Below are 19,748 nucleotides of genomic sequence, written 5' to 3'. Positions count from 1 at the left end.
TAATTTTATACATGATTTACTTTGATGATCGGTAATTAAAATAAACAGATTTTACAGATTTATTCCATTATTTTTGTTCATCCGTTGTCACCAAATCTCAAGAAGTACCCGGACAAACATGACACACATGTTTACATCCATTATATTTTCCATCCAGCTGGTTGAATTGAGCTACAAAATTGCTCTTAGATTGCCATCTAAGAATCGATTCCCCCCCCCGCCCCAACTCCTATCAGTTTATTACATCTCGGGACTTTTCTACCAGCTATCATGGCTTTTTTTTAAGTAATGTTGCTTAATTCTCAGATCAGTTAACTTGGTGGACACAATGTTATTATTACCGATAAAAATAATGGCTAATATTACAAAAATATTACTAACTTAATGTGAGACAGACTCTCTCCCTTGTTCTTCAAAACCGTTTCCCGTGACCTGTCTCTTTCCCCACTCTTCCAGCTCAATCTCACCATCCGTGAAGTCTCTCTCCCTTTCTTTTCTGGTCTTTTCCTCTTTTGGTAAGGCCGGTGAAACACAAACCAACGGGACCAGAAGGAGAGACACTCAGACGTGTAATTTTACCCTTGACTGACAATACCAACTCCAGACTAGGGATCATCATGTTTGACTGGGCTTTGGTCAGAGAAACCTTGCTGCTTTCTCTGATTATATTTAGGTACGTATATATATTGCTGTTGTCGGACAAACCCCACATCTGTGTTTAGCCGTGTAGAAAGGAATGCTTGTTTTCTCTGTGAGTGTTCCCATGTATTTCTCAAATTATATAATGGGACTGTAACAGGTTTTATGACCCCGCAATCACTAAGATTAGCTGAAGAGTCCAAGTTAAAAAAGGCATGTATAACTACATCAACACATGTGCATCTGATTTTCGGGTGAATTTCTTCCACTTTGAAGGAATATTTTGACATTATTTTTTGGGAAACATGAATATACTCTTTCTCTTCCCGATAGTCATATGAGGAAACCACTCTGATGTCTGTGCACTATATATGATGCTGTCGTCAGCAGGCGGTTAGCTTAGCTTAGCTTAGCTTTGCATAACGACTGACAGTAGTAATATTGAAGTCTTGCAGTGTGTGTTTGTTTGGATATTTCGCGTTTTCCTCCCTTTAGACTCTTGGATCTGCGTGCATACTCCTATTTGTACGTATAATGACTCCATCATGATGAAAAAAGAATGATTTCCAAGCACCTGCTAACACCTTTGAAGGATAATCTGTTAAAATTGTTTTGCTAAATTTTGTTTTTCCCAGTGTGGTTGATTGTAACTTTCCTATTGAGCTGTCCAACCGCTGTGGGAAGAATAAAGCGAAGACAGTGCTTAAAAATGCTTTGTCATCCTCTCTCGCTCACTCTCTGTCTCCACTGTGGTTTTTTGTATGAATCACAAAGCGAGAAGAATTCATTTCAAAATACTGTTTTTGTTGGTAGTGAAGAATATTGTTGTCAAGGAAATGTGACTGTTTATCGTTGTTGTCCTTCAGCGCAAGGACTTTGGGAGGACACGAGATTCCGCAGTGACAGATCAATCACTTCTCCTTGACAGGGACAAAGAGAGAGTGTGTTTTTCCGACTTATAGCGCATAAACGGATGAGTGTGTTTTCATGTGTGTGTCTTCTACCTCACGGTCAGCCAGGTCAGCCTGCAGCTGGGAGACTTTCTCCCTCAACTCCTTCAGCTCCTTCTTGCTGGAGTCAATCTCCTCCCCCTTTTCTCTGTCCTCCCTCTCTCGCTGCTCCTTCAACCGCTCGATGATTCGCTCCTGAGCATCAAAAAAGAGGAGGAGGAGGAGGAGGAGGAGAGGATCGAGGGATGAAAGTAAGAAGAATAGAGACAAAAAGAGTCCAACAGTTATTCACAGTCACTCAATATCAAGTTTCTATACTAATAACAGTCGCATTAAACTTTATGTACATGGCAGCTTTGACAGGATCTAACAGCCAGCAGTGATTTTAGACACGTAATGCGTTCTGGCACGAGATGTAATATTCACAACCACTAAAACAGTATAGACGCTCTCCAGCTATATAACAACACCGCCGCCAGTTCAAGCAAAAGTAGAAAAGTTCACACACACACACAAAAGCAGCGCAAAGTGTGTGTGTGTGTGTGTGTGTGTGTGTACTGGCTGTGCTGTGTGTGTGTGTGTTCTTGTACAGTGGTTCTATCTTTGTGAGGACTGATTAAAGTTTTCAGCGTCTGGAGTGACAAAGTTTTCTCGAAAGCCAGAATATTTTTTCCCAGTCCTCATTTCTTTAAAAGCTGTTTTAGGATTAAGACTTAGTTGAGTGCTATGGTTAGAACTAATGATTATTTTAATTATCGATTATCAAAATGTCTGATATAAAAATGCCGATTATTGACCCAATATCCAATATTTTGCCAGCTATCAGTAGCCGTGTTTTATTTTTCAGATATTTGATAAAATAAATGAATTTAAAAGTGCGCTACATTGGCTCTGCTGCAGCTCCTCTCTGTCAGATGATAGAGACGAGTTGATCGGATAGGTGATTGTGAATATTCAGTATATATTATAGTATGCAAAGACAAAACACCATGAAATAGATACATGAAAGATGTGCAAAAAACTGAAGCATGACAGAGCGTGAAAACACTTGAAGTAACACAACTTATTTCTGCTCTGCTTTGAAACAAAACGGTGTGAAACAACTTGTGTGTGACAGAGAAAAGGAGTCATATAAGGAAGGCATCAGGGACGGAAAAACAGGCACCACAACAATGAAAATGAAGGAAAAAATCCTTGTGAAAGTCGTTTGTGTGAAGTTAGTCGTCGGCCACCTCCACCTGCCAACACTCACACATCTAACTGACACCCTCAATATTGGTCGCTCGGCAATTAATAGCCGTGTTTCCTCTGTGTGTGTGTGTGTGTGTGTGTGTGTGTGTGTGTGTGAAAGAGATCAGGTTGGTAACACAATCGCGCTTAACAGAACAAAAATATATTCCTGTCAAACACTTTGAAGTCGTCCTCTGGTGTGAGTGTCACTGGTTCGTTTCCCAGACTCAAGGTCGAGTCCTCATTGTGGAATAACACATCGTCAAACAGGCAGTTGAGGGTTCAATTCTCATGATCATGAGGGCTGTTTTATGGCTCTGGTACCTGGTTGTTTAGACCCAGATGGTGACTGTGGTTGTTGGTTCTGTTCCTGTCGCTCTGAGCCATGTGGCAGCAAGTTGGATGTACGCTAACCTTTTATGAACACCGGCTGCGAATGATTTAATAATGAAACAGCCAATGTGATTATTGGTTCATTTCCATTTATCCAGAGTCATTTGGTCATCGCGTGGGTGGTCGGCGGTTTTGCTCATAGTGGTTTTTTTATTAATGTAACCTTGCTCGGGGATTGACCTGAGGTTGACCGGCATCAAGTGTGTGTGTGCATGTGTGTGCGTGTACCTTCTCAGCCAGAGCCTCCTCCAGTGTTCCCAGTGCTGTGTCTGTATTGGAGGTGTCCGTCTGTAAAGACTTGACTCTGTCTTTCAGGCCGCCCAGCTGTTTCTCTTTATCCCTCAGCTGATCCTGCAGGTTCTCTATCTACAGAGAGAGAAACTCATAAACAGTGTTGTTTATGATGCATAATTCACTTACCGGTATTTACCAAAAAAAATTATATTGTGTTGGCGTGTGTATCAGCTCTCACACACTGGGGGAAACTGCTTGTAACTAGACCCGAGACGATACTAAATTCCTGCAGATGAACAGCAAATAGACTTAACTGAGCTGAAAATTAAATTAGTTCCAATAACATCAAAAAGAGCAAGAAATGTGACAAAATAAGAGTCAAATTTACAAAACTGCAGCTTGTAACGTTAAAACAAACAAACAAAAAAATGCGTACATTTATAAACCAAATATTAAATTATGCAGTGTGTGAAATTCTGTGCAATTTTTTGTTTTTTACAAACCAGAATGCTGTTTTTACAGATACCTATAGTCTATGATAACTGAATATTGTCTTTTAATATGAGTCCGGCTGATATTAATTATATAACATAATGCGACACAGACAGACACCAGTCAGGCTCTAGAAGAAATTGCACATTTCTAGCCAATCATGTAAGTGAGTGAGTTTCTCTGGCAGTTAATGAACAAACACACAATGATTATTGACGATAAAACCTTATTAACATTGTGGTCCTGACTCCAGGTGCATCAGGTGAATCTTCTCTGTAAACTACTTTGTCATAGATACACAGGACCATTTCTAGTGGATCTATCTGGAAATATTGCTGCAACTAATGATACTTTCATTACAATTAACCTGCCCGTTACTTTTGCAATTAAGAGATTAATGGCTTAGTCAATAAAATGTCTAAAGAAATTGTGACAAATGCTCATAACAAAGTCCCAAAGAGCCCCAAGTAACATCTTCAAGTTGCTACTTTGGTCCAAGCTCCAGTCTAAAACTCTTCATTTACTGCCAGAAATGACAAAGAAAAGCAACAAATCCTGACATTAAAGAACCTGGAACCAGCAAATGAAATTATTAATTGATAATCAAAATAGTTGGTGATTAGTTTTCTTTATCGACTAATCGTTGCAGCATGAAAAAGGCTAAGAAGCCTCACGTCAAATGTAAACTTTCTCCCTAAACTTTGCTTCCTTTGACCTCTGCTCCAAACACACACACACACACACACACACACACACACACACACACACACACACACACACACACACACTCTCTCTATTATCTCCACCTCTTTGTCCCCTTCTCCCTGCCTCCTCCCGTTTCCTCTCACAGTGATTTGGTAGCAGATTAATTTTCTGTTAAAACACGAAATCAGCAGAAATAACCGAGGGACTCGCTCTTTCCCTGAGCCCGCAATGAGTGTGTGTCCCCGCGTGTGTGCTTGCACGTATGTGTGTGAGCGCGAGAAAGAGAGATCATAGACAAAGATAAGGAGTTGTGTCAACTTTGTGGTATTCATTAAAAAATGGATGGAACAAAAGGTTGAACAGAAATAAGGAATCGAGGGGAAACGGGAGCGAGATAAAAAGCTTATGTAATGTGGTGCGAACTTGTAAAATTACTACATTTCCATCTCCCTCTCTTTCTGTCTCCCCTTTCCTTCGCTTTGGCAGAGAGAAGAGAAATCAAGCGATTGACAACCCATCACAAAAAAAAAAAAAGGAAAGTCAGATTGGTATGTAACCTCTGACTCCACTGCAGGTTAGACGCACACATTTACAGTACCGCCGAGATTGTGAGCATGTGTGTGTGTTCATGAAGTAAAACATTTCCAGCGCCTCATTAATCAACCGCTCACCTGACAGCTTGACTGACACCTCCTCCCCACACACACACACACACACACACACACACACACACTCACACAAACGCACACACTTGACATTGAGAGGCAGGGAGACTCTTTGATGCCGTCTGCACTTCCTGAAACTGACAACTGCTGGATGCCTGGCACACACGCACACACACACACACACACACACACACACACACACACACACACACATATACAGTACTGACACACACACACACACACACACACACATTACATGCCTGCCTATGTTAATCCCAAAATCGTGTGCGATAATGAACAGAAATATGTTAACAAAACAATAACCGGCTGCCGCTTCTCTTCATCTGTGTCATGCTGCTCCTCACATATAAAATTACATTTAACAACAAAGAGACGAGAATGATGGGAGATCAGACGGATACCTATAAAATTAATTCTACGCGCTCATGGTAATTTCCTTCGCCACTAACATAAAATGGCAGGTAAACACATGAGGAGGGAAAGACGGAAGGAGAGGGAGGAAGACGGTATTTTTAGTTTTTCCACACACAAAAAGAAAAGAGGAAATCGTAAGTGCAGATTAGATAAACGAGGAGTCAGCAGCGTCTCCCTCTCAGACACTGGTCTGTATTCTATTTGAAGACGGCAGAGGTCATCATTTATTGAACAGGAGGAACTCATTAGTATGCATCTGATTTCAAACGCACTCTGTCTCTCTCCTCCCCCTCCCTGTCCTGCTTTATGTCTGTCTGCTTGATTGTCTCTATCAATTATCTGCTCACACTCTCCGTTTTTTTTCCTCGTTTTTTTTTTCTACAAGTGACAACCGGAGGGACGGGGAGACAGAGAGGGGAGGAGGTTGAATTTTTATGGCACGACGCACAGACGCAGAGGGCTGGTAATGGGAGAGTTTAACTGGATACTGGATTCTTAATTTGTTAGACCCCTTACCCTTACTCTTCATCCACCCATTCATCTAAAACCAGTGTGTGTCTACAGTATGTGTGTGTGGGGTCACTTCTGTCCATCCATCTAACTGACAGCATTAACATAGAGATACACACTGAGAAACACATTGGAAAGTGGCCCAAAATATGTTGAAAACACCTGTAACACTGTTGATCAATAAGTCAATATACCTGTCTGTCTGTGCCTCCTCCTGTCTGCCTGCTTACCTCTCTATCCGTCTGTCTGTTTGTGCATCACTTTAGCTCCCAAACTACATACTGTCTTACAGCTCCATCTAGTGGCCGTAGTGTGACACGACAACATCACATTTGTGTAGAGTTCAGTTAAAGCATAAATTGCTTGTGTCATCCACAACAAGTTCATGTAAATCAGGTTTCAGGGAAGGGTTAGTGAATGGAAGTAAAAACAGTATTACATTAGTTGTCAGAAAGAGATCACAGAGGGAATCCAGAATGTGTTATCTGGTTAAAGAGATGTTTCACAGATACAGTAGTTTGGGGGAATTTTACTACTTTTCCTCCATTCCCAGAATCAGAAACACACAACCCAGTCTCATTAAAGTACTGACAAGGTCGTGACACTGGTTAGTTTAGAATAGAGGAGAAAAACTAGTAGGTAGCATGAGCAGCGATAGCCACTGCGCCAAAGAGAACACAAAAAAGTGGCACTATGGAAGCCAAAACAGGAAGTCCATTTATGATGACCATCTGATCTGCAGGAAGCAGAGTGCAACAACAACATACCAGCGAATCTATGCATGTGTTCACTTTAGTGTGTATTTTAATTTAGCACCATTCCTGTACAGTATTTGGTGTTTTTCTTACCTTCTTCTGCAGTACAATAACTTTGCGTTCCTTGACGTCCAGCATGTCCTTGAGGTCACTGATCTCTCCATGCTGAGTACTCTTCTCCTCTGTCAGCTCTGATATCTGCTGACTCTTCTTAGAGAGGAGAGATTCCTTTTCCTCCAGACGCAGGCGGAGAGCATCCACCTGTGCATACACACAATTTAAAGTCAGTGACGACTGGCCAAAAGCATTTATAAAACAAATATTAATTTTCTTGTGATATTTACCATCACATAGAGCAAATACGAGTAAACAGTAGCTGTACCTCTGTCTGTAGGATAGCGGCTCTCTGTTCCTTGGCAGTGAGTGACTCTTTGAGTACGTCCACATGTTGTTTACTGTCAGAAAACTGATTGTTCAGAGTTTCCAGTTTGGTCCTGAAAGCCAGCAGCTCGCTGTCCTTACGACTCAGGTCCTGCTTTGCCTGTTCCATCTGAGTAACGCATCCACGACATGAGGAGAGAGGGGGTAGTAAAAGGAAGAAAGACTCAATTAGTGTGTGTGATTACAATGTATTATACCCACTACAAGCTTTACTAAGAGAGCACTTGTTCTTTCCACTATTTGGAGTGATGCTTGAAGAAAACACGGTTTGTAAAAATGACAGGCCTCCTAAAGGGACTAGCCTAGGTTCTAACCTCTCCCCTGGAAAGCAAACAACGGTTAGACACACATCTCAACAAAGTAAGTGCAGTATTACTACTTTTGTGTACAAGAGGGCCAGGGTCGATTCTTTCAGTTATCCCAAAATGATTAAAAGAAAAAAAAAAATACATGAAAATAGTTTTAATGTCCATAAGTGACAAATGTAAAGTTCCTTTGGCACATGAGCGGATCCAGGTGTGGGGCCACAGGGACATAGGGTTGGACTTGTATTTGTCCTCCCCAGTAAATGTTGTCAAAGACAATTCTGCCGATAGTTGATATGCTGTAAAGCAGGTTTTGTAGTGATTTACATGCATAAAAACTCACCAGAAAGCAGGAAATTAAGTATCTAACAATCAAATGTTCATGGAGGGGAGATTTTGTGGCCCCCGATTTAGAAAAATTCAAGATCCACCCCCACTTTGGCATCTCCATGAGGTGACTGGGAGTGAATTTTTGTAGTGAATTTAACATGGAACATAAAAAGAATGGACCCAAACCACACAGGAAAATCTGTTTTATTGTAAAATAAAAACTTCAGCATACTTATCAAAGTCACTAGTGAAAGAAACCGCATGCAAGAAGAAAGACAAGCAGGTTAGAGTTTCACATTCAGTCGCACAGCAGAGCTGGATTCTCAGCTTGAATTGTTCAGACGGCGAGAAACAACTATCACTGTCAACAGCCACTGATCATAAAACAGTATCTGTACCAGCTGCTTCAAGCGAACAGCACTTGAGAGTTATAGTTGCTCACTGCTGTCTGAACACACAGTCAAACTACTGGGATTCTACTGGAAGTCAACTCAAGCAGCAGCCATTAGCCATGAGCCGACCTGGGAGGCAGAGAGAAACTAGGAAAGAAAGAAAGGAAGAGCACACAGGTGTGTCTCTTACTGCAGACACCTCCCGCTGAAGCTCATTGGCTCGTTGCCTTAGCTCCTCCTTCTCTGATTGGCTTTGGGTTAGCTCTTCCTTCAGCTGCTCAACCTGGCAGGAGAGGAGGGCGTCACCGTGACCACAACATTTCAGCCACCACAGTCGCTGACCACATGCAGCATATCTAAACACCTCGCATGCTGAAATAATACATGAAGACCACCTGCTGTACATCAGACCCTACCGGTGAGTCAATTGACATATGGAGACATGACATTGTCAATGCTCTCATACATCATACAAGTGCTTAATTGATATGTGATTGATTGATTTGATTAACTGATCTGTTACAAAGGAAGTAATTATACTGTCTATATCTGATTTTTTTTTTAGTTTTGAGGACCTAAGAGTTCCTGTTCCACGCTTCTCGCACAAACCATAAATACATTTTTTATATACAATGGCATCATTTTAGGAGGTTTTATTACGAGGTACAAAAAGTATTATAAGTCACCTCATCTATTTCCTCTCTCCCTTGTCTCTCTTGTTTGAATACAGTAACCACTGGGGGCACTAACCAAGAAAAAATCTGGAGTCTCTACTCCCCCAGTCCCCTCCCGTCTTCCTTCCTCCAGCTGGTGTATCATCCGTTCGTCCAGGACCCCAATTTCCTCTGACTCTTATCCCCTTATCCCTCTACCCTCATCCCTTCATCCCTTACCCTTTGACCCCCCCATCCCTTCATCTCAAACCTCATCCTGTTATTCCATTACCTTCCTTATGGACCCTTAGTCCATCCTTCCTACATCATCTTAGGTCTTCTTCATCCATAATATGCAATAAACTTCTGAATTCATAACATCGTTGGCATGGTCTTTGTTAGCAAGCTGCTAATTAAACAAGCATTTATTGACAATGTCATAACTTAATATATTCTTCTCACTACTTATGGCTTCTTTATTAGTAATCAATAAACCGAATATTGTTTCAGAGTAGCATGCACATGAAGACATCCTACTTGAGCCTGTGAGTTGTTATCTTGGTTCATAGTTTCTCTTTAAGGTTTGTGGTTGTTAAACGTGTTGATTCAGTGATACAGCTGCCTCTGGTCCTAAATGTACTTATAAGATAGTAAACATGCTGATAATGTCTGTATTTCTAAAAGGAGACTGTAAGGAATTTAAAGGAAAATCATCTAAAAATGTATGCTAACAATGATTTTATCAAAGAATGAAAAGGTGCTGTAAAAAAACAGGTGTAAATTGCTTCCTTTCACATGTGAGATACACAAATAAATCCTTCTCAACTCAAGCAAACAAGCACAGAAGCAAACAGAGAAAAACAAACCCGCTGAATTCTATTACTGTCTCGTCTCTCCACATGACAGAAGTACTGGTGTGTTTTAATGAGTGTGTCTAACACAGTAACTCTTTTTGTTCTTGACACTAAAGTTGTATCTGTGTAAAGAAGTCAAGTTATTTCCCTACAAAATCCTGCCATCTTTCAAAACGTGAAAAAAGGGAACATGGTTAAACAAGAAGTGAGGTGTGTGTGTGTGTGCGAATCTGTCACCTTGTTCTTCATGAACTTGGAGTGGGATCTGTAGACCTCCATCTGTTTGATCTCCTCCTCCCTCTCCTCGCTGCTCAGAGCCCCGTTGGACTTGAGCATGTTCACCTCCTCCTCCAGCTCTCTCAAGCCGCGCTCCAGTGAGCTGATCTTCGCATCCTGGCGGGACATCAACATGCTCGTGTTTAAGAGGAAAGCCCAGGTGTGATTTACTGTGCCTGGGCCATAAATATTATCAAAAAATGAAACGCATTCCTTTGGTGCTTTTGACCGAAGAGCAGAGTTGAAAATTCAAAAGAAACTCCATATGAAAGGGAACATTGGCTCGATTGTACATGTTGTAGACAGGCAAGTCTGTAATACTGAGTTACTAACTCATGATAACAGCCTTGATCTTCAGGATGAGCAATGTAGCTGGTTTGGAGATGTAGTGCAAACATGAAGAATATGAAATAACCGACAATGAACAACAAGATTTAGGAGTATTGTAGCAGGAGTACTGTTAATGAGGCAGGTTTGAAAAATCTCAGACAAACTGCAGAAGTATCTCCACCAGAGGGGGCACTTTGAGTTATTGTGTGAGCTTTGGTATCTTTAGGAAACTCCTAAACACTTCTCTAGAGTCTAGCATGTAATGACATGACACATATGAAAGTGTGGGATATATAAAATATTGTTTGATGGAGCTGCACTAAAAAGACACAGTTGTGGGTTTGTGTTTAAATTTCTAAAAAGCATGTTTGCAACATATTGTGGACAAGTTTCAACTGAAGCTGCACATCAAAAGCAGAAGTTTGCCTGTCATGAGGTTCAGTTCGGCCCTCCAGGTTCAGGTTCAGTTAACTCAAGGAGAGAAACTGTCAGTACTCCTGGGTGAAGGGACAACAGCTCCTCAAGCAGCTAAATATGTGTCTGAATTTGAATGCATGATGTGGCAATGCAAACACACTTTTTGGGAAAGGTAAAACTAAGCCTTTATGATTCAAAAATGAATATACAGGCATTGTGTGCAAGAAGCAGGCTTGCTAGCTTCCACTGTCTACTTTGGGTTGGGCTGGACAAAACCATTATTACCAAAAACAATCATAAGACCCTTAAAGGTCCAGTGAGTGAGATTTAGGAGGAGATATTGACAGAGAAGGACGCTCAGAATAAAGAAATAAGAATCATTGTGTTTTCGTTACCTGACAATGAGCCTTTTATATCTACAGAGGGAGCAGTTCCTCCACCATGTTTCTAAAGTAGCCCAGAAAGGACAAACCTAACAAAACGGGCTTTGGTGTTTTCCACGTTTACAGTGGCCCCCATAGGAGGGGCTGAGGCAAGGGGAGTTCAGTTGGTCCCAGTGTGCAACCTCACTGCTAGTTGCCACTAAATCTGACACACTGGACCTTAAATTGAAATTAATCTGTACCACAACATCTGAAAAAATATATCCATTAGGTCTATCAATCTAATATAAGTCCCTTACATTTTTTTCTGTATTTCTGAGACAAGCTTTATACATTTATCATATAAAATACAGTGATTTTAATATAAAGCACAGACACACATTTCCATTAAATAATCAACAAGACATGTTAACCTTCATTTCAATGACTGTCTGCAGAGCCTTGGTCTTTGTTGACTCTGGAGCTGCTTCGTATCTCCTGTGCAGCTCCTGAGGGACACAGACACCATGACGGTCAGCAGATGACAGAGAGGGAGACACATGGGGATGGAGCAAGGGATGAGGAGGAGAAGGTCGTGGGCCAGGAAGGGATGAAGGGTATGGCGGAAAGGGATGGAGAGAGGGCTGAATGGTGGGTGTAGGTCTTGCAGCGGGAACAGGGAAGGACGGAGAGCGCTGGAGGGAAGGATGGACCGAGGAGGCAACAACGAAAGTGGGATGGTGGGGAGGACAAGAGGAGGGGAGGATGACGGGATGGACTAGGTGGCGGTGGGAAGGAGGGGAAGGTACAGGGAAGGAAGGAGAGGAACACAGTTGGTGATGGCGCGAGGGGGAGAAATGAGGAGAGGGTTGGAAGGGGGGAGAAACGTGGAAAGGAGGTGGGATAGGGATGGAGGGAGAGACAGGAAATGAGGGAGAGATGGGGATGGAGGGGGAGGGGGGAAAGAGCTGTTTCCCTCTCGAAGAGGTGCTGGCTTTTAGCCTCCTTGGGTCGATCCGTCCATCCCACATCGTTCCAGCTGTGAGGGACACCACTGGCTGAGCTGACCCTATTACAGCCTCAAATGTGTAAGAATAATCAAATCTGACAGCCTGATATGAGGCTAGTCCATAAATGAGCTCCCAGCGTTGAAGCCTTTAGGTTTTAATGAACTCTAAAGGGGTGCAGAATACAAAAAAGTCCAAATTAAATCAAACAGCTCGGTTCAAATAAAGAAATTCAGTCTTGTGGCTTGAAAATCTAACTTCAGAAAGCCAGTTTTAATCTTCTACAGTAGCATCCTTTCACAAAATGACATCTAACATACATAACTAATAAAAAGCCCTGCAAGAAATTGGTAGATCCACACTATTTCTTTTTCTAAAATTCCCCAAATTCTCCAAAAAAGAAAAATTAAAAAAATGTTACTGCGACACGCAACAAAATCCTTTCTGCCTGGCTGCTGTAACCACATCACAAGTCACTAGCCAAATGAAGTCAGAGCAAAAGGGTGAGATGAAGAAAGGGGAGTGTGGTTGTAAGGGCACAATAAGAGACAGAAAGGACAGGGAGAAAGAGTACGAGAGAGGGAGGGAATGAAAGCAGAGGGGAGGACGCAGCAGTGAACGCATCACTGCTTTTCTTTGGAGGAAACACACTTTGAGGCTCACAATGACGGCTAATGCAAGAGCCAGGAAGCACAGAAACACACATATTTGAAAAGGGTAGTAGGGTGCAGTGGCTCAAGGGGCTGGTATGAATGCTGTGAACGCTCGCATACACACACACACACACACACAGGCACAGACATATAGTCATACACACACTCAGATACTCCTTGTAAAAGACTGTTGTTTGGTAATGACTTCCTGGAGTGTTACAGGTAAAATTGGAGCTGGTGCAGCCATCGCAAAGGGATTTGTAAATGTAATAATGTAATAAGATAAGATAAAATAAAATTGACCTTAAGCACAGAAATAAGTTTAACAAATATAGAAAATAAAAAAGTAAAAAATGAGAAGCATACAAAATAAAAACAACAATGAGATATTAAATAAGCTATTCAAGAGCAATTGAACTTACCACTTAATGTGTAGTGCCAGATATTTGACTTTGAAAGCCATCTATCTGCATTTATGTGTTATGAATTCCTCTCTTTGAAAGTTCCAGCTGGTCAATAAAAATTTTACAACTTCATATACAATCTAGATAGAAAATAGTGGAATCACATTTTATATGATTAGCTAAAAAACCAAACTAGCCACTATATTACAGCTAGCATGCTACTGTGGCTGTCTGCAGCTTATGTGTTGCTAAGACAACACTCTACGTAGCTGCTGAATTACAGTTGGGATAGCTGTTACTTTTTTACTCTTTGTACTTTTACACTTGTGTATGTTGACTAATTATTCACTGTGTTGTACTTCCTATCAGGACTTTACATTGATCTTTCACTAGCGACATTTTGTTTCATTTTGGCATGCGATAAATATATATAAAACAATCAGCAGAATAACTGATAATGAAGCTAAATGCTAGCTGCAATCCTAGTATTCAGTAGCTTAGATTTGAATCCTTACAGCTTCTCTTTGCTTTCATACAGAAGTCTCACATTTTTGAAAAATTTTGACACTATTTCTCTCTTTGTACAGTAGCTGCAGGAAGTTGCGAGGACTGGTCTGTTAATTAGTGAAAAGAACAATGTCCAAAAAACAAGTGTCAGCAGTGCAGCAGGAAGTCTGCTAGACAAATGTGCAATAGACACTTGCACATTATTTACTGCTGTAATTCTTTATTTTAACACAGACTGAAACTATCTTCCAGATATTGCATAATCTTTTTCCATCTTCCCTGAGGCCTTTTCTGCTTTGTAATTAACAATGTCTGTTGTCAAATACCGTCAGAAAACAGAAACTCTGTACAGCACACTGATGCAATGTGTAGCAACATTGGCCATTAAATCCTTTCTGGGATAAAAAAAAAAAAGTCATTTTGCGCTCAGTCATTTGCTGCCTATGATGCATTTAATGATGCACCACTTGCCCTTGTGTGTGTTTATGTGTATTTCTCCCTCACAGCTGTGGCGCATGGTGCATTTGCAGCTGGTAATAGAAGGCTGGTCTGAAACTAGTTGTTTAGTATATTTTTTTCAGTGTAAGTGAAACTGGTGGCTCTTGACAAGACAAGTTAACAGTTTAACGCACATATTATAATCAGATATATAATGTTACACTGTATATTCCCTTAAAAACAAAAGGTTAAAACAACATCTGTCAGTCTGCACACTGAGAAACATATATTATTTTTATGCCAGCTGTATTTAAATATTTCATGTATTTGTATGTTTCATGTGAGACGTGATGCAGAATGTGAAAACAAATTTGGAACAATGAATTAACATTTTAATTTCATACATTCCTTGTCCGTTACACTCTTATTTCTTCTCAATGCAGCATCTTCACCCTATTTTATCTACTTGATCTTTTAGTTGGTAACACTTATAATAACCATCATTATCAAATGCTAAATTTATATTTAATAAAAATGTAGTTAATAGTTTTTTTCACTATGACGCAAAGTCAGGGTTTATAATTCATAATTTAATTACACAGTATGTATCAACCATTTATTAAGTATCATAAACATCCCTTGTAACGTTTTAATGAAAAGTCTAATGTCCATCTTTTATAATTTGTCGTTCATTAACAAGGTCTTACCACTAGAGGGAGCTGTTGTATGCAACAACAAACACCTTGAAATGGAAAGCTGAAACAGCTGACTGAGATGTTTGAAAGGGGACAAAGCGAGCAAACATGAGATTAAGTGTTCCTTCCTGCATTCCTGTGTATTTGTCTTTTTGTATTTTAATGATGTTTCTGTGTTGTATTAAAACCGAATTATGAGCCAAGAGTGGAAGCAGCCAAGAGTCGTGCCTGGATATGACACGGTTTGATTTGCACAACATCACATCTGGCTGTACACAAAGACACACACACATGGGAGTGTTTGAATGCCCTTTGTTTCCTACCTCTCTAAGTTGTAGCATCTCCTTGTCTTTTTGCTCCAGAAAACCCTCCAGTTGGTGGATGGTCATTTCAGCGTCGGCCAGTCGCCTTGTTCGTTCATGGTCCTCCTCGGTTGCCCGTGACGACAGGCCTTTACTCTGCAACATTTCCAGTAATTTCTTTATGGATTCATCCCTGTTAGAGAAAAAAATAGATTTAACAGCCAAGAACTGCAGCAAGAGTTCCCTGCATAATGACACTTCTGATGATTATCTTTACCTGGCAGTTAGCGTGTGTTTCTGTGTATCTATCCTCAGCTCCATTTCTTCCACAGTCTTCCTCAGGAGGAAGAGCTCCTTGACCTGTCGCTCGAACTCGCCGTGGAGACGCAGGAAGTTCTCCTCTGTCATTTCCTGAGGTGGGATGGACTGGCTTCCAAGGAGTCCGGACTCTGAGTAGTCAGACTGGAAGAGCTGGTTGAGATCTCGCTGGATTCTGAGCTCATCTTGTAGAGCCTGGATGGTGCACTGAAAATGCTGGTGAGAGGGAAAGAAGTTCAGTTTAGAGAGCTATAAGTGTAAGAGATTAACAGGAGTTGGATGCTGTGGTGAAGCTGCTGAGGAGATTAATACAGCACGAAATACGTTTTTTACTGTTTCACAGCACGACTGGACCATAAAACATTTGAGGTTGTTAATCAGTACTATCGACTAAACCTTTATTGTAACAGAAGCTGAGATTTTGGCCTTTTTCAAACTTATAGCCAGTCTAAAGGTTTCAGGCTTTATTATGGACCGGGCAATGCAAAACAACCCAGGCGCCTGCTTCAGGCACAGTTCAATGAGTGACAGCTGGCTTATGGTAATTTCATGGTAAAGTCAATGTCACTTGGGGACATTTGCTTCAGTATTGCTGGCTTTTTATAAATAGCATGGATGCCATTTTCCATCTCATTTTTTAGATGTTTTGGTAGCGTTCAACTGGGAAAACAACCCAGGGTGGACCCAGAGCACGCTGGAGGGATTATATGTCCCAGGTGACCTGAGAGCACTTGAGCAAAAGGACATTTGGCCTGTTGTGCTCACTGCTAACCTGATAAGGATTAGTGACTTCAGAAGTAATGGATGGATGGATGGATGGATGGATGGATGGATGGATGGATGGATGGGTGGGTGGATGGATGGATGGATGGATGGATGGATGGATGGATGGATGGATGGATGGGTGGATGGATGGGTGGGTGGGTGGATGGATGGATGGGTGGGATGGATGGACGGACGGACGGACGGACATGTAACCTTACATAAAAAGGTTTCCAATTCAATCGATGCAGTGAGATTTAAACATTTTTAATTTGTGAAATAATGAGCGCTAGTATAAGATCAATCCTGGATATTGGAGAAAATGTTGTTGCATCCTTTGTGGAGACAGATATGAACCTGTAAAACCCAAAGAGGCAATGTATGATACTGAGTTATACAAATAACTTGACGTCAGTGTTCAAAAACTCCAAGTCTGATTGTTTGTACTTGGATCAATACACAAGATAGACCAAGACTTATCTTAAGCAATGTGTGTGTGACTGACCGGTTGAGACAACATGTTTATGTCATCTTAAACCTATGAGTGTATTATAAAAGTGTGTCGGCAGGTTAGTATCACTACCATCAAGGCTGAGGACAACGTGACATGACTACCCCTGAGTCAGACAAAAGAGTTTGAACCATCTGCGCGTGTTGTCACTAAGATGTCCCAAGGCTTCTTTAAAATGCGTCACACACAACCTGAACAGCCAGGTCAAAGCCACATGAGTCACAGAGTATTTCAAGAGATGATAGAAAAAATAACACTGGTAGCGTTAAAGAGAGCAGAAGTAACCGGGAGATTAAAAATGAAAAGAGAAAAGACAAAGAAGGCGAAGAGGTTAAAAAAACGGCAGAGATGTTATCTCTCCCTTGCAGCTATCGTTTATCAGCACTGATGAGGGAAAGAACAAGATTAAAGGAAAGAGGAAAGAGACGGATGAGCAGGGAGGCGAAGAAAAACACATATTAGATATTCAGAAAGAGAGTAAGGAAAATCAGCACAAAGGGAAAACAAATGTATGCTCGTGCAGACACTCTAAAATAAGATGACAGGTAATTAGGTAAAATCAAAGCAGCTGTCTTTTATAATGGCTCTGCTTTATGTTGCACGCAACCAGGGTAGTGTATCTCTAGCTCTGTTCATTTTCATATTTCTATTGAGAAAAATGTACAGAAGACGATTAACAAACATTTTTATATATTTTATCTATTCCTCTCCTTATTGTGCTGCTGACTCATACAACAGCTCGTCAAACACGAGTTAACTGCTGACTGACATTTATAGGACTTTGCTAAAGAAGAAGCCTCCTTTACTCTCTTAAATATTCCCTCTCTGGTTTTATCCCTCTGTCTCCGTGCCAACTATGATTCCTCTCTCAGACATGCAAACACTGACCCGCCCAAACAACGGAAATGTGCAAGAGTTTGCACAAAATCTCGATCATTATGAAAAGTCCCTAAATATAGAGCTGATAACTAAGTTGATCAACAGAGGTTTTTAATTTAATTCCTCATTATTAGTTTTAAGCACTTTATCAAAACAATAATACAAACATTTTAGGGTTCTTCATTCCCTAATTAGAGAATCTGCAGCTTGTCTTTGTCTCATCTCATTTCACATCTAACCCCTTTGGATTTTTTGACTGTTGTGACAAAATAAGGAATTGAAAGACATCCACTAGTCCTCTAGAAACTTGGAATTGGCTCCTGTCATTATCTGATGCTTTTCCTGGAATTTCTGCTGCCTTCTTATGTTTAATGCTTTAATTTCATCTTTACATCTTTAGTTTCATGTTATACATCAGGATAATTTTGTACAAATGTCTGTGAAGCAATTTGAACAGCCTCGTGTATGAATTGTGCTATAAAAATGAGTTTTTGATGGCAGCAAAGGAGGAAGTCAGGGGAAATAGTATAAACAGTGAGAAAGTCTGAGTGGGTAATTCAAGCACAGAACTTATATCCAGGAGAAAGCTGTACGTTTCCAATGTGTAACCAAAGACAATGGTGAGTTTTAACTTACTAACGTAGTCAATTATATCACGTACATAACATAACTGAAGTTACGTGTGTAATGTAGGTCGGTTTGTAATGTAAGTAATGTAGTTAATTTAACCCAAACCTAACCAAGTAGTTTGCTTGCCCAAACCTCACAAAACTGCAAGCGTATGAAGAAGGTTCAGTACGCCTGTCGCTGGTACACTGCAACGGTCTTGTCATTTTGTGAACGGTGATATTTGTCATTTTGGGAGTCACTGGCCTATTCAGTCGTTTTAGTATGAGGATGTGTTGGGAATTAATCATTGGTTGCAGCCATAGTAATGAATATAAATTGTATGTACACAGAAAAATCCAATTGTATGTGTGCCACAGGGGTAGAAAGAGAGAAATACACACATACACCCATGCTCAGTTAGATGAATAGAATAGAATATATTTCGCTTGCTTTTTAAGCCTTAAAGAAATGCAAACGCATGCCTGCAGCTGTCATTATATGCTGTAATCAGTCAGGAAAACACACACATACACACACAGTCACACACACTCACATCGAGCATCCAGAAGTATGTCAGAGCTGCACACACACACACACACACACACACACACACAGCCTCAATAGTCACAGAAATGCATATCAGGGTCTATCTTCATGAAGTCAAGCAAATACAGTATGAACACACACGCACACACACCCACACAGCTTCAAAAGGTTACATACAAAGAATTCGAGAATCACACACACACACACACACACACAAACACACACACACACACACACACACACACACACACACACAGGGGCTGTTGCAAGTAACTCCCCCCTCACACACACACACACAGCTGGAATGTAGAGCAGAGAAATGCCAGACCACGAGAGACAGGGAAGGAAAACAGGGAGTGAAATATAAACGGAAGCAAGCAGAAAGAAACAAAAACAGAGAGGGAGATAAGGAGAAGGCGTTGAGAGAAGTTAGAGAAAACAGAGAGTTAATTGTGTCCAGCAGAACTTGAAGGAGGGATGAAAAGAGGAGGAGAGAGGGTCAGAATACAAGTTGTGTTTTTCTTCTCAGTTTCTGCTGAGTCGTCTTTGCCTCCTTCACCTTTGACCCTGTCAAACGCTTCCTGTCACAGGGGACCAAGAAGGTCGGCCACCACGCAAAACAGAGACAGAAATGCAAACACACGTGCGTCCAGAAACACGCACGCATTCACATGTCCATAACACACTGTGAGCCACGCAACAACAAGTGTAACAAAACAAGTAAAGAAACAACTCATCACCATGTTGAC

General features: G+C 41.0%; 1 protein-coding gene across 9 annotated transcripts in view; it reads right to left on the bottom strand.

Annotated features, from left to right (window-relative positions):
• Positions 1 to 19,748, bottom strand: part of LOC311252680 (ELKS/Rab6-interacting/CAST family member 1-like) — a 136,168-nt gene that overhangs the window by 88,252 nt on the left and 28,168 nt on the right. For 6 of the 9 annotated variants that reach the window (XM_084346054.1, XM_084346060.1, XM_084346057.1 and 3 more), the window contains exons 5-13: positions 15,652 to 15,908; positions 15,396 to 15,567; positions 11,803 to 11,877; positions 10,221 to 10,376; positions 8,667 to 8,759; positions 7,391 to 7,558; positions 7,102 to 7,269; positions 3,441 to 3,578; positions 1,644 to 1,784 (exon numbers count right to left, since the gene is read on the bottom strand). In XM_084346054.1, the coding sequence (XP_084202180.1) occupies positions 1,644 to 1,784; positions 3,441 to 3,578; positions 7,102 to 7,269; positions 7,391 to 7,558; positions 8,667 to 8,759; positions 10,221 to 10,376; positions 11,803 to 11,877; positions 15,396 to 15,567; positions 15,652 to 15,908 (1,368 nt within the window). The remainder of the gene's footprint in view (positions 1 to 1,643; positions 1,785 to 3,440; positions 3,579 to 7,101; positions 7,270 to 7,390; positions 7,559 to 8,666; positions 8,760 to 10,220; positions 10,377 to 11,802; positions 11,878 to 15,395; positions 15,568 to 15,651; positions 15,909 to 19,748) is intronic. The other 3 variants (XM_084346056.1, XM_084346059.1, XM_084346062.1) reach the window with 1 other exon arrangement.

The sequence above is a fragment of the Pagrus pagrus genome (genome assembly GCF_965226575.1).
Source record: "Pagrus pagrus genome assembly, chromosome: 23".
Taxonomy (NCBI): Eukaryota; Metazoa; Chordata; class Actinopteri; order Spariformes; family Sparidae; genus Pagrus; species Pagrus pagrus.
The sequence above is the reverse complement of the archived record's forward strand: the minus strand, read 5'-3'. Positions and strand labels throughout refer to the sequence as shown.